Source organism: Chironomus tepperi, unplaced genomic scaffold, assembly GCF_022539635.2.
Source record: "Chironomus tepperi strain 1889 unplaced genomic scaffold, CSIRO-AGI_Ctep_v1 contig_48, whole genome shotgun sequence".
Lineage (NCBI taxonomy): Eukaryota > Metazoa > Arthropoda > Insecta > Diptera > Chironomidae > Chironomus > Chironomus tepperi.
Window position 1 is genome coordinate 751,853 of NW_027226170.1, and position 14,141 is coordinate 765,993.

The following is a 14,141-nucleotide window of genomic DNA, read 5'->3' on the forward strand; positions in this document are numbered from 1 at the left end:
CTATTTTAGGTCATGATGTTGAGTAATCTGGACCAAAAGCGAATATAGATTATTTTTCTACAATATGTAGGCATATAACAAAAACTTAATAATAATAATGGACTTAGATGAAAACATATGACAACGTATGGATTCTCTGCATCTAGATTCTGGAGTGTTTGGATTTGTGTCCGTGATGACAAAGTTTAAAGTTTCCTGGAATTGAGTTGACTCAAATCGACCTATCCAGTCAAAATATGAGACAATTTCTAGCTATGGTTAGTAGCAAAGCTAAAATTGATTGGTTAAGACCAGTTCAAAGATTGTTTGAAACTAACTTTTTACGGGTCTAGCCAGGGACGTATCCAGGGGAAGTAGTGGAGGGTGTCAACCTCCTCTTCTTTTTGAAGTTATTTGGAACTAGTATGAGTTTTAAACTCATGATAATGCTTACAACAGCAACTAGTGTTCCTTAATAATTCTCACTTCAATTCAAAATGATCATATGGAAGTCATTTAGTTGTCACAAAGTGGCTGTATTCATAAAAGAGCTTAAATGGAGCCTTTTCATTTGTGTCGCTCGGTAATCATTACTCAAATATTACATATCTTCGAAGGAAATTAAGTACCTTTCAGAATTTTAATGATGATAACTAGATTCATCTATTTTTTGACATACAAAAAAAAAACAACACAATTTTAATTTATTTTTTTAAAAGAAAAAAAAAACTTTTTAACTGCTAACAATGAAATAATTAAAAAAATTAATGGATAGTAAAAAACTGAATAGTAAAGTTATTTAAAAGAATTTTGCTCAATGCAAATTTGCTATTTGAAAACTTTCTCAGCAAAAATGATTCTCTTTTTTGAAAAGTTTCAAAATATAAATATACAAAAAAAATGGAAGTATATCTAATTTAGGTGGAAAAAAATGATATAAAATTGTGTCCATATTATATAAAAAAATAGTACTTTAAAAGAAATATTAAATAACGATCATGATGCCATATTTAATGAAAAAAACAAAAAAATAGTAAAAGTTTTTTATTCAATGTTGAGCCTTACACCTACTGTTTAATTAAATCAACGAAAAAAAGATAAAAATTATAAAAATGATGATGAAAAAAATACGATTAAAGGACCTAAATACAAATTTTTATAGAAAAAAAAATGATAAAGAAGTCATTGACATATTTTCAAATTTTTGAAGACAAAAGATGATAATTAAATTAAATTAAAATACACAAGAGAAATGATATAAAAAAAAGATTTTAGAAAGAATATTTTTTTGCGAATATAAAACGATGTTACAAAGATTAAAGAGGATAAGGAAAGAAGAATGTTTTATTGGTGTTCATTGTTCAGAAAAAAGTAAAATAAAATTTATTCATACACAACACAAATAAAACAGATACAGAAAAGATACAACAAATGATTTAAAAAAATAAAACTAAATAATGAGATAAGGGAGGATTTCTTGAGGTTTTTAAGGATTGGAGGTCACTTTCTCACACTTTTAATAGCCATATATAATAACAAAGATATTTTAATTGATGAAATATTTTAATATTTACCGTACTTCAGTGTCCTGTGATTAAAAATCCAAGAAATCCTCAAGAATTTACTTTTGTAGCTAAATGATCGGGAAGCCTTAACAGACAGTGAGCATACTCATCTAAAGTATACTGATGCGTATACTTGATTGTTTATACTCAACTGAGCATACTCAAATGAGTATACTCAAATTGGTATACTCCATCTAGTATACTCAAGTGATTATATGAACATGTTCCTTGTCTGTTCGGGTACAGTTAGGAATATAAAATTGGATATTTAGTTAGCAGTCATCAGTTTGTCGTCTAGCATTTAATCGGAATTTGTAACTTTAAAATCATTTATTTTGATTTTAACGGTTTTTTGAAATTTAAAAATGATAATTCAAAATTTGAATTTTAAAATAAATATCCGTTATTTTTTAGATCTCGACTTTTAACGGTCATTTAGCTATAAAGTAATTTTAAAAAACAATTTGTAGGTACAACGGAATATTAATATTACGATGATGATACATATTTATTATGGTCAATGATAAATCTCTTTTATAATATATAAATTCAATGAGAATCATTTTCTATGTTTGTGAAAGCATGTGAAATTTTGAAAAAGTTGCGTTCAAGGAACGTATATTTTATTATAAAACAAAAAAAAAATAAATTTAATAATATTATCAGCTAAAGTTGATCGTAAGAAGGAAAAAAAATTAAAAAAAATATTACGTTTACGTATATTACTGTTCCATTTCCACGACACTTTTGAACAAGTGAGAAAAAAGAAAGTAAAATTTTGAGAATTATCTATTGATAAGATATTTGTTATGAAGGAAATGACATCCTACCTATTTCGTCTGATTATGAAATCAAGAAAAAATTTAAATGAAATTTTTTAAAGTAATATTCAGCCTCAATTTACTACGAATCGGACCTTTTTTTGAACAATTATTTGCTGTGCATGATCAATTGTTTGAGATGGCAAAATTGGAAATACAACGTTAATAGCTGTACAATGAGCATTTGATAGAGACGAAAATTTAAATGCGTATTGTGCCACACTTTCTTGCAACCCACGGTAGCTCAGTAGGTAACAGCACTTGATATGCAATTAAGAGGACGTGGGTTCAAATCCCAATCGGACAATTATGGGGTAGTGTCCTTTTGAAGAAGAAGAGGTCCTGTGGATATCTAATGATTTGTACTAATGGACTGTGGACATTTTGCCTTGTATTCGTGTCAGAAGACATCTGTCTGGATGTCATTCTGACAGAGCACTGAGTTTTCTAAATGGTTTGGGTTCGTAAAAATCTTAAATATTGCAGGTTTTCAAATCTAGTTGTAGTAGACATAAAAACAATTGGTTGCTGGGGTATTGTCAGATTTTTTTTTAACAGGAACGGGTAGAACTTTGAAGAACCCTTTTGAAGACAGGTTGGGGGTTGACCCTCAAACCTTCTGGATACGCTCTGGGCTAGCCAATTAATTTTCGATCTTAAACTCTTTTGAAAAAGAGACAACCTCCACGCACAGTAAATAATTAAATTGTGACTCTAGAGCTTATAAATTATTGTTTTTCGATAGTTCATTGGAGTCGAATTTTACTTTATTAAATTTCAACGTCTCTTGTCTACATGTTTCCAATATATTCGGTATTTCTTTTTCTTAAAAAAAAAACTCTACAAAACATAGTAAAACGGATAAAAGATATCACATACACACACCTAATTACCTAATTAATTGTTTACCTGCATTAAAATGATAATGTTGCTGTTAACTGTAAGACGAAATCATGATTCACGTGCTGGTCACTTTAATGTTTAAGTTATCCTTTATTTTTTCCTTCTTGTTTCAATTTCTTTAGTTCTTTTTGAGTTTTCATTTTTTTTATTACCTTTAAAACGAAGAAGTAAATAAAAAAAAAAAAAAACTGTAAGTTGTAAGGATTTAAAAACCTTTTTATACCGCTTCAACTTTGTGTTACTTAAAAAGTTTCTTTAGACGATAAGTTTGTTGAGTATGATATATTTAAAAAAAAAGTTGATCTTTTGGTGCATAGAATATAAATCCACAAAAAGAATCATTTTCTTGTTTCTTTCTTTAAATTTTTCCTACAAATTGGATCCTGTTCCTGACTTTCCATTGATCAAAAAAAATTGTTTCAATTGATCAAATGGAACTCCACTAAAAGTATCCAATTCTGATTCTTATTTCCTCTATGAATTCTTGATAAAACAGCTTATGACATTTAGAATTTTAATTTCATAAAATCGTATGTTAAATTTAAATGAAAGAAAACAAAAATGTTTAATTAATGGCTCTATTTATGTCTCTGGAAGAAAAATGATGTTAAATGTAATTTAATTGTTTATTTTTGATGAACTTGATGAGATAGGGAGAAAAAAAAATCCATTTGAATTTAGATGATATATATGGAGAATTAGAATGCATACTTAAGCAGGACTTGACACAAAACACAATGAAATAATTTGTAAAAAAAAATTTAACGGATAAATTATATTTGAATAAATGTTTTGAACTGGTTCAAAAAGTTAACAAATTTTGAATATTTTTTATTCGTTAATTTTTTTTTTCTTAAACATAAAGCTTAATTAAAATAGATGAAAAATGCATTTAAAACAGGATAATTTTTTTGAAAATAAATTTTTCTTGAATCTCGAACATTTTAATAAAAAAAAAAGAAATATGAAACCAAATTATTTAATTTCTTTCACTTAAAAAATCTTACAACTAATTAATTAATTATAGTTAATGATGATAAAGAAAAGAAGCAAATGAAAAGACATTCCTGTTAGTGAATTAATTTTTTTTCTTTACATACAATGATTAAAACCCATAAAAAAACGATATTGTACCACCAATGAATAATAAGGAAAAAGAAATCAACTTCCTATTAAAATGACTAAAAGTTAATTTAATTAATAATTATTTTTTTCGTCAACTCAAAAGTTGTTTTATCAACCGATACGATTTATTTGATGAATTGAAAAAAGATGAATTAAAATAAATGGAAGATAGATATTTTTATTATGATGAAAAAAAGAAAATTTAGCTTTATTTGTAAAACATTAAAAATGTTATTTTAAAGAAAATAAAGAGATGAAAATTTTTTGAGGAAATAAACAAACAAATTTAAAAAAAAATTAGAGACGATCACGTTTTTGAAATTTCACAACACATTTATGAAAGATTTATTATGATGATACATGGTTAATTTTTAATGAAGTCAAGAATGAGAAAATGAATAATTATATTTACACAAACACAAAAGATGAGGATAATTTCGATGTTATGTCGATTATTGGTTTGAAAAAAAAAAAAAATAAAAAATCATAAAATACGTTAATTAAATTTCTTTTTCTCTAACGGTCATTTATTATTTGAATTTTCGCATCTTTTTACATGTTGTTCAAAATTTTAAAATACGTTTCTTGTTTTGCTCAGTTTTGCTCATTTTTGAATTAGTTTTTTTTTCAGTACCTCGTTTTAATTTAATTAGTGATTTAAGAGTTAATATGACTTCTAAGGACAATAAAAGTAAGTTTAAAATAAACAGGACATACTGTTATATTATAAATCATTCAATTTACAGATTATTTTCAAGCAATGCCTTGGGAAATTTTAGAAAATATATTTTCGCATTTAAAATCCAGCAAGCAAAGAAAATCAAAGAATGATGATGAGATGTCCGAGAATACGGACTTAAAATCAGCAATGCTTGTTTGCAGACGCTTTAATGAAGTGATTTCAACATCCAAAAAATTGATGGAATCTTTGATTTTGCAAATTGTGGACTGTTCACTTGACGATTTGGAATGTCCATTATTAATCAGACGTTATCGATCATGCGACATTTATAAACTATCAGAAGAGAATTTTGGATTGTGCCTAAGAGTATTGCGCAATTATGGACCACATCTTAAAGTTATAACATTTCATGGAACTTTTCCTGAAAATCGCATGAGAAGAATGTCATTGCTTAATTCTTGCAGAAATATTGAAGAATTGCGATTGTTCAACATTACTGGAACATCATTGAAGAAGATTCGTAGTATGAGAAATGTTTCTTACTACGATTTTCCAAATCTCAAATCTTTAAGCATCATTGACCGTCCGCAACACGTAAGATTATTAAGCATAAAGCTATCCACATATAAATGATTTAATTTACAGGAAGAATCAACTTTACAGATTGTAGATGCATTTAGTTTCGTTAACATCGAATCGTTGGCAATATACAGCAAAGGATTATTTATACTTCCAATTTATAATGAATGGAAAATCAGGAAGCTTGATGTTGGAAAAGTCTTTGATATTCCTAATTTTATTCGTTTCCTGCACGGACAGAAACCATACATAAGAGAACTATCAATTCACTTCTGTACAACAATTTTGGAATACATCATGCGAGAAATGAACGAACTGACAATGTTGAAGCTTCAAATTGACTTTCTTCCTGATCATTTAATTACAAATAATCTTTTTGAGAAGAATACAAGCTTAAAAAATCTTACAATCAAGTACACACAACTATTCATGAGAACTGACTTCATCCAATTGATCTTTAAGCATTATTTGAAGATTGAATCTTTAACCCTTGATTTTTATTATGGCGGATGGGCTTTTACTCGTGACGATTCCAATGATATCATGTTAAAGGATTTGAAGCATCTCAGTTTGAACAGCAACAGCAATTTTGTATTTCTGCGTGGACAATTTCCAAAGTTGCAATCGCTTCATGTTGATTATTTCCGTGGATCAATGATTTACACTTTTCCATGTTTAAATTATTTAGAACGATTAAGCATTAAGATCTCATCATTTAAAATTTCATTGTTGGCCAACTTCTATCCAAATTTGAAGTATTTATCGATTGAAGATGGAACCGACATATCTGAACGTGAAATGTATAGGATCATAAGTAAACTTCCGAAACTGAAAGTTTTAAAGATTAAGCGTTACATGTGGAGGCTTAACGTGTCTCCAATTGACTTTTTAACATCGTTAAATCAAACTGTTTTAAATGTAATCTTTCAAGATAATTGAAAGAACTTTGCATGTTTAATTAAGTATTTAACTACCTGTATAAATTAAAAAATTAAGCATGATTATGTCTAATATATAAATTTAATGTAACTATGTAGAATCATTAAGAACTGTTGAATATCCTTAAAATTTACAAACCTAAATATGATAAAACTCAATAAAAATAACTGCCGAGAATAAATTAAATAATAGCTGCAGCATGGAACTGAAATTCACACAAGCTATTAATCCCCTCCGCAGAAATTCAGTCAAAGAAATTGAGTGAAAAATTAAAAGAAAAATATTTTATGTTTTTTATTAAATTTCTTAAATCTGTTAATCTCTTTTTACAATTCAATAAGTGCTTTAAGTAACTAAATGTGCTAGTGATAATGACAAAACAAAAATATGAACTAATCAATAATCAAAGGTACGAAGAAATTAATAATTTTGCTGTAGAAAAATTCAATGTTATTAAAAATCATAATTCTCCTTTGTTATCCATAAAACTAATAATATGTATAGGAATATAAGTAGCTTCAATAGGAATTCATTAGCGATAAGTCTGTTAACATGTAAGTTTATTATGCAAATACTGTAAATAACGACATCTAATTTATTTCCTGTTTTTTTTTCTCATTAGTTATATGCATACTATTATTTACTGTAATATTCTTATTTTGGGATGAAATTTATAATAAGAGATTAAATATACCTCAAAAATCAAATGGTGAGTCAACTTCTGTCATTAAATCAGCATAACATTAATGAATATGTTCTTGTTTTTATTTTCTAGAAATTCCATTATTTTGGCAAAATAGATTAGAGCAATTAGATTTTTACATCAATAACTTTCATGCTAGTGACAAAAGTAGTAGTGTAAATGAAACAGATAATGATAAAATTATTGTGCAACCGTCCAAATTTGGAAGTTATATTTATTCAAATGAAATTGAAAAGCATGCAAAATCACTAAATAAGAAGCTGGTTTGTTATTATACAACACCGAGTCTATCCAATAACGTACACAATACGAGAAAGACGAGGAGAAGAAGAAGCACTGGGGACAGTTTTCTTAACATAAAGGACATTAATCCGTTTTTATGCACGCATATAAATATTGGCGTCGTTTTAGTTTCAAATTGTTCGCTTAAACTCGATAAAGATCTCATCACTGCCATTCATGGCAGCAATGAACTCAAAACTAAAAATGACAAGCTCAAAGTTCTGTTGTGGATTGGAGCGGCTGATGCATCAGGGGGATTTCCAGAAGTGGTCGCAAATCACACAAATCGTAAACGATTTATACAGTCAGTAAAAGAAACACTTGAAAAGTACGGACTTGATGGAATTGATTTAGGTAATTTATATAGCTTTATATTGCACGGTAATAAGGATAATTAACAAATTGCTGCTAATTTAGATTGGGAATTTCCAAATGGCTCTAATCAACAAAGAATTCACTTCATGCAACTCCTACATGACATACGGCGAGAATATCAGCGAGAACACAGTACATATTTGCTGTCAATAGCTGTTGCTGCACCATCAATTTTTGTCGATATGTGTTATGATGTTCGCATGATAAACGAGAATGTAGATTATGTCAATATTATGACATACGATTATCATTTCTATACAAAAGGCACACCATATACTGGTAATTATGAAATGTAGTCCCACGCAGTCAAAATCTACTCAACTGATGAATTTTCTGTTGGATTTCAAAACGATGTATTGTGTTGTACAGCAGACTTTGGCTAACTGGGACTCATTTTTTATCGCTAAACTGAACAAACTCATAAATTATGTTCTCTTTGTTTCTTCCTATATGCTAACAGGTTTTAATGCACCTTTATATGCGAGGTCAAACGAGAAGGGCTTTTTTGAGACATTAAACATCAATTACAGTGTAAATTACTGGATGTCTAAAGGCCTGGATCGTTCAAAAATCATCATCGGACTGCCAACTTATGGACATTCATTTAAATTAGTCAATCCATTCAACACGAAAATTGGTGCCCCAGCCGAGGATATCGGAAGTGTTGGAACAATGGGTTTCGTGACTTATTCCGAAGTTTGCTGGTTCCGAGAAACAAATTATAATGTACGTATTGAATATGATACGGAAACTTGCTCACCATGGCTCTATGCCGGACTCGAATGGATATCATATGACGATGAGAGAAGCATTGAATGTAAGGCAAATTATGCAAAGAATAATCATTTCGGTGGAGTTATGATTTTCTCATTAAATACTGACGATTTCCAATTAACTTGCTCAGATAAACAGTATAAATCATCATCTCGAATAGGTGATGAAAGGAAAACTTTTCCATTACTTCGTAAAGTACATTCGATTCTCTTTCATAACTCAACAGCTTAATTTATCATTTAACACAAAACTATTCGAAAAAAAAAGTGAAAAAATCTCGAGAAAATTAAAATTAATTATAATTGGCCGTAATAGTGAGTGAGTGAGGAGCTAAAAATATAGTGTATATTGATTAATATTTATTTCCACGTTCATGATCTCCACATTTATATTGTTGAAAATTGATTTATGTTAATTCATTTTACTGCCTCTCCTCCCTTCCACTCTTTTATATCCAATTCCGATTTTATAATTGACATTTTAAATTTAGTTTAAAAATCTCTAACAAATTCCAATTACAACGAAATTTATTTAATTATAGAAAATTAATCAGAATTTTTATGTGTCTGTCTCTGTCTATAGATTAATTTTCATAATTTTTTTATGTCAGGGTGTGCCATATGGGTATGAAGGACTTTTTTATCGCCATAAGAATCTTATCTATTCTTCTTTATGTTTATGAGGATATTTATGAGTTTAGAGTTGAAACGTAAATAATGACAATGGTGCAGACATTAGTGAAGCTACATATGAGGCGTTATGACTAAGGCTAGACAGTAGGTAGTCAGAAAGAATAAAAATAACTGTCGAGGAGTGGAAAATGATTTCAACAGCATTTCTCGGGAATTTCTGAGGCTATTCGATTCAGTTTGGATTGCTGCTAACGTTCATTCCATAAGTTGATCCATGAATTCATTACTTGAGTCTATTAGCTCAAGGTTATGGATATCTTTTGGATTACGTATCTTAGTCCAATAAAATGTTAAGACCCTTGCAATGAGAATTGTGGAGGCAAGAAAGTTTAAGTGAGCACTGTGAAATCCCCGGTAGATCAGTATATAACAGCATTTCACTCATGATTAAGAGGACGTAGGTAAAAGTCAGAATCTGGAATCTCAGCTGCAATTAGTTTTGGAGCAGTCTCAATATCAAGTATCGTAATAAATTCCCTTAAAATCATAAGAAATCTAGATTTCTAAAACAAACGACTTTACATCCTTAAAACTGCTTTTGCAATTCCAAGTCGTAAACTTTCATTGTTGTACTAAATTCATCAAACATTCCATGCAGGATTCCATAGTTCATAAAATCATCTCGAATACATTTTATGAATTGATTGTTACATTTTATCATGCATTTTATGTTAGGTCAATGGACTTAAAATGTCCTGAGATTATATGCTCCTATTAAATTACTGCCAGTATGTCGCAATGACAGGAAGTCGACTAAAATCTTCAATGGAATCGAATCGCGTCTAGTTTTGAAGTTTCCATATTATTTTGAACATAATGATTGCAGATCTAAATCAATTGTGAACTTTAGCATTTAAAGCTTGCTGTTGTCTTCCTAATAAATTGAATTCTAAGTTCAGAAACACGCTATGGCAATGTAAACAAAAATAAGGAACGTCTGAAGAATTGCCATACATTATAAAAACCATTGTTAAATTAATCAAGATCTATTGGCACACCCTGACAAGACATAATTAAGATGAAAAACAAGAAGATAATAAGAATAATTGAAAAGTGCATCTTATATGTAGAAAGTAGTACCAAAAAAATGTGTGGATAGCTTAGTGAATCCAAAAACAGCAAAAAAAAAGTATAAATTTGATAAGCTTTTACGATAGATATTTATAGGAGCAGTCAGTAAAACTAACAATAAGTGAGGAAAGAAGTATGCTAGTGCGATAAAAAAGGTATATTTATTTACCATTTATCATGTATTGTACATGATCATGATATAAGCAAAACATAAAATTTTTTACTATTTTTTTCGTCTCTTTTTATTATTTGTTACGTTATAAAATAAAGTCAAGGGATGTTAAGTCTATTCTTGGGATTAATTAACATTTCTCATACCTTAATGAACAGCTTCAAAACACCACAAATCTTAGGAAATATTCAACATATAAACAATGTAACTTGATATTCCCTTCTGATGAATTTTAATTAATTTCATGATGATGAAAAGTCTTGAACGAAAACTACTGTAAACATGAAATTACGTTACGTTAAACAAACTTTATATCTATCGTCACATTATTGACAGTTTGTTGTGGCTTCTGAAATGTTTCATCGATAAGGATGAGAAGTGATAATTAATACCTTTGTATCTCTTTGAACATGTACGAGTTTTCGGAGAATACTGAATATTTTTTTGCTGGTCGAATTACAATTGAAACTTTTTTTAATGTGATATTGTGTTTATTGGATCTTTTTTTACATGAGATTATGGCTTTAAAGGGATGTGCAGAAAATTTAATGGGTATTTTAAAATTTTAAAAGTTAACGGTTTTCTTAAATTTAAAATAATTGAACATTGATTCGTTGACAACCGATTCGAAATTCGAATTTCATTTGTTAAAACCGATTTAAAATTTGAATTTCATACGTTAAAAACCGATTCAAATTTTGATTTTCATTCGTTAAAAACCGATTCAAAATTAAATTTCACAAAACGGTTGCAAATGATGCAAATTAGAATCATAACTGTCAAAAATATTTTAAATTTGATTGGTGTCGTTGTGTTAGTATTTTTTCAAAAAAATAACCGCCATTCTGTTGTATGATTACATTTAAATACCTTAACTAGGTATTGTTTAATTAATATTCATTATGAAAATAATCTCAAACAAGTTTAATTTGACCAGAAGTTACCAAAGAAAAGTTGAAGGCAATATAAATTATGTCAATAAATTGTAACCTTGAAAACATGCTTAACTGCCTTAAACAATATGCATTTTATATATGTTTTGAAATATACAAACTGAAAAGTTAAATAAGAGAAACAAATTTTAATCACAATTAAAGACAAACTTAACATTCCTTGCAACCAAAAAAGCTTTAAGTCTTTTACAAAAAAGTAAACAAAATATGTATCTTTATTTTATTGTTCCTTAATGAATGATTTTATGTGAATATTATTATTATTATTATTGATGAAATTTCTCTCGAATTACGACATCATTTAATGATTTATTGTCTGATTCCGATGAGTTTTAAAAATTTCAAACTTATCTCTAGATTATTTTTGTGTATGACACATTTATCCTCACATCCTTCTTTCCCTTCTTAAATTCCAACTGTATATTTCTCATTTCATTTTTCAACTCACTTATTCATGTAATTCAGATGATTAAGAGATATAAAATGCGTTTGCTTCTTTCCACCTCCTTTTTCTTCGTCTCCTCTTCCTGATAATTCTCATATAAATCTTCTTTAATTTATTGAAAATATTTTATCCTCCAATATCTATCTACCAGTGTTGTTGTCTGACCATTTTCATTGGTCAGAAACATTTATTACTCAGAACTGTCTATGATAGAAGTAGATACGTATGATGCAACTTCTAGTTTTAGTTCCAAGATAACTAGATGTAAAGATGATATTGATACCTTGATTGACCTGATTCAATACAATTTCGCGTTAAAGTAAGGCCATGACTAGATAGATCTAGGTGATCTTGGGAAATATCCAGAGGTCGAAGCCAATTGGAGTTGGAAACAATTCACTAAGAACCAATTAAAATTTCTATGAAATGTTATACTTCACAAGAGATAGCAGAAAAAACTTGCATGCAAATTTTAATCGGTTTTGAGTGAACCGGAGCGAATTCAAGTCGACTTCGCGATCAAAAGTTGAATTTGCCCACGACTAGGCTTTGTCTGTTTGGGTCTATTTAACATACAAATTATTTCAAACAATCTACATTCCATGCCTATCCTAGACATCTGAGTAAACAACACTGTTTATCTACATATAAATATGTATTCCTTATATCTAAAAAATATGTAATTCCTACTCCTTTTCTTATTATTATTATTATTCGTAATATATTAGAATTTATACGTAGGAATAGGGAAAAGTTATAATGTGCCAATAAATGCCCTTAAGGATGATAAAATATAATCTTATAGCAAATACATTAAAATTGAAATTAGAAGTTTATAAATGCTGACCTGATGAATAAAATTTCCCCTCCTTTCTCTTCTTCCTCAATACATTATAATTTCCTCATTCTATGCTGCTGTCCATTTACAAATGAAATGGCTCAGAAAAAATTTATGCTAATTTTTTAACAGCAAATGAAAAGAAATACAATTTAAGTGCCGTGCGCGTGAAACTAACATGCCATTTATTAAAACAGAAAGAAACATTCCATGCAATTAACTTTTTGATTGTTCAGTTTTTCCTATTTTGCTTTCTTTTTGTTATTTTTGTGTGATAAGCTCTTTTTTTCTTCCTTAAAAAATGTTCATACGATATATGGGGTCATTCACTTATTACGTAACGCTAAGGGTTGTCTTTTTGATCCTCCTCTGTAACAAAATCTCAATGAGAATAGCAAAATTCATTGGCTAAGACAGTGCTGTCCATACTGTGTGCAGCCGCAATGCATTAAACCGTATGTCGTGTGCGGTTTCGGTCGAGGATTACCATCAAGATGTCCCGTGGGCTTGTTTTAAGCCCACGGTTGAAGCCAACTTGAGGCCGTCTTAGATTTCACTAAGAATCGATTGAAATTTGTATAAATCATATACTTCACAAGAGTTAGCAGAAAAAAATTCCATGCAAATTTTATTCGGTCTTTAATTAATTTTAGCGAATTCAAGTCGACTTCGTGACTCTCGACCTATGGTTTAAGGTAGAGGTGAACAACCTCTGTACCATCAAGTGCACCTGGAAAAATAAAAGATTGCTTACCACTGGTTTAAGGGATAACAGAATCTCAACACTCCCTCTCTCCCCCTAAGAGCGTTACGTAATAAGTGAACAATCCCCATGAATATTTCCTTTTTTTATATTTCCAAAAAAATGAATACAAATTGGATCGATACCAAAGAGAGAAACAGAAGAAAATAAAAATACCGAGTTAAATAATCATAATAAAAAAAATTATGTAGTTGTATGGTTGGGAAAAAGGAAGAAGAACGAACAAAAATAAAAAAAAAAAATGAGTGAGGTGAAAAATTTTCCAATTAAAAGTTAATCCAAAAAAGTCAAATAACCCTCGAAATAATAAAAATATGATAAGAGAATTGCGATACAAATATTTTTAATTAAATTATTATACACCAGAAAAAAGTGGGAAAATATGAAATATGAAGAAATAAAAAAATTAAAAGCTATACTCTCTATATATATACATACATATTATGCCATTGTTGTGAAATAAAGCCTATATGATAACTG

General features: G+C 28.8%; 2 protein-coding genes across 2 annotated transcripts; both read left to right on the forward strand.

The window, feature by feature from the left end:
• The first annotated feature begins 5,041 nt into the window (after nt 1-5,041).
• LOC139099348 (uncharacterized) lies at nt 5,042-6,593 on the forward strand. Its single transcript, XM_070651782.1, has 3 exons — nt 5,042-5,084; nt 5,140-5,669; nt 5,721-6,593. Exons 1-3 carry the CDS (start codon nt 5,063-5,065, stop codon nt 6,591-6,593), a joined length of 1,425 nt encoding a protein of 474 aa, XP_070507883.1. The 5' UTR covers nt 5,042-5,062.
• A 281-nt stretch (nt 6,594-6,874) lies between these two features.
• On the forward strand, nt 6,875-9,632 carry Cht11 (Chitinase 11). Its single transcript, XM_070652451.1, has 6 exons — nt 6,875-7,002; nt 7,098-7,147; nt 7,216-7,302; nt 7,369-7,932; nt 7,996-8,232; nt 8,414-9,632. Exons 1-6 carry the CDS (start codon nt 6,965-6,967, stop codon nt 8,956-8,958), a joined length of 1,521 nt encoding a protein of 506 aa, XP_070508552.1. The 5' UTR covers nt 6,875-6,964; the 3' UTR covers nt 8,959-9,632.
• The last annotated feature ends 4,509 nt before the right edge of the window (nt 9,633-14,141 follow it).

Excerpts from the sequence above, each read along its gene's own strand:
- LOC139099348 (XM_070651782.1), top strand. The coding sequence starts at position 5,063 with ATGACTTCTAAGGACAATAAAA. Across the intron at positions 5,085-5,139 it reads GACTTCTAAGGACAATAAAA|ATTATTTTCAAGCAATGCCT; the intron begins GTAAGTTTAAAA and ends TTCAATTTACAG. Across the intron at positions 5,670-5,720 it reads TCATTGACCGTCCGCAACAC|GAAGAATCAACTTTACAGAT; the intron begins GTAAGATTATTA and ends TTTAATTTACAG.
- Cht11 (XM_070652451.1), top strand. The coding sequence starts at position 6,965 with ATGACAAAACAAAAATATGAACTAATCAATAATCAAAG. Across the intron at positions 7,003-7,097 it reads GAACTAATCAATAATCAAAG|GAATATAAGTAGCTTCAATA; the intron begins GTACGAAGAAAT and ends TAATATGTATAG. Across the intron at positions 8,233-8,413 it reads AAAAGGCACACCATATACTG|GTTTTAATGCACCTTTATAT; the intron begins GTAATTATGAAA and ends ATATGCTAACAG.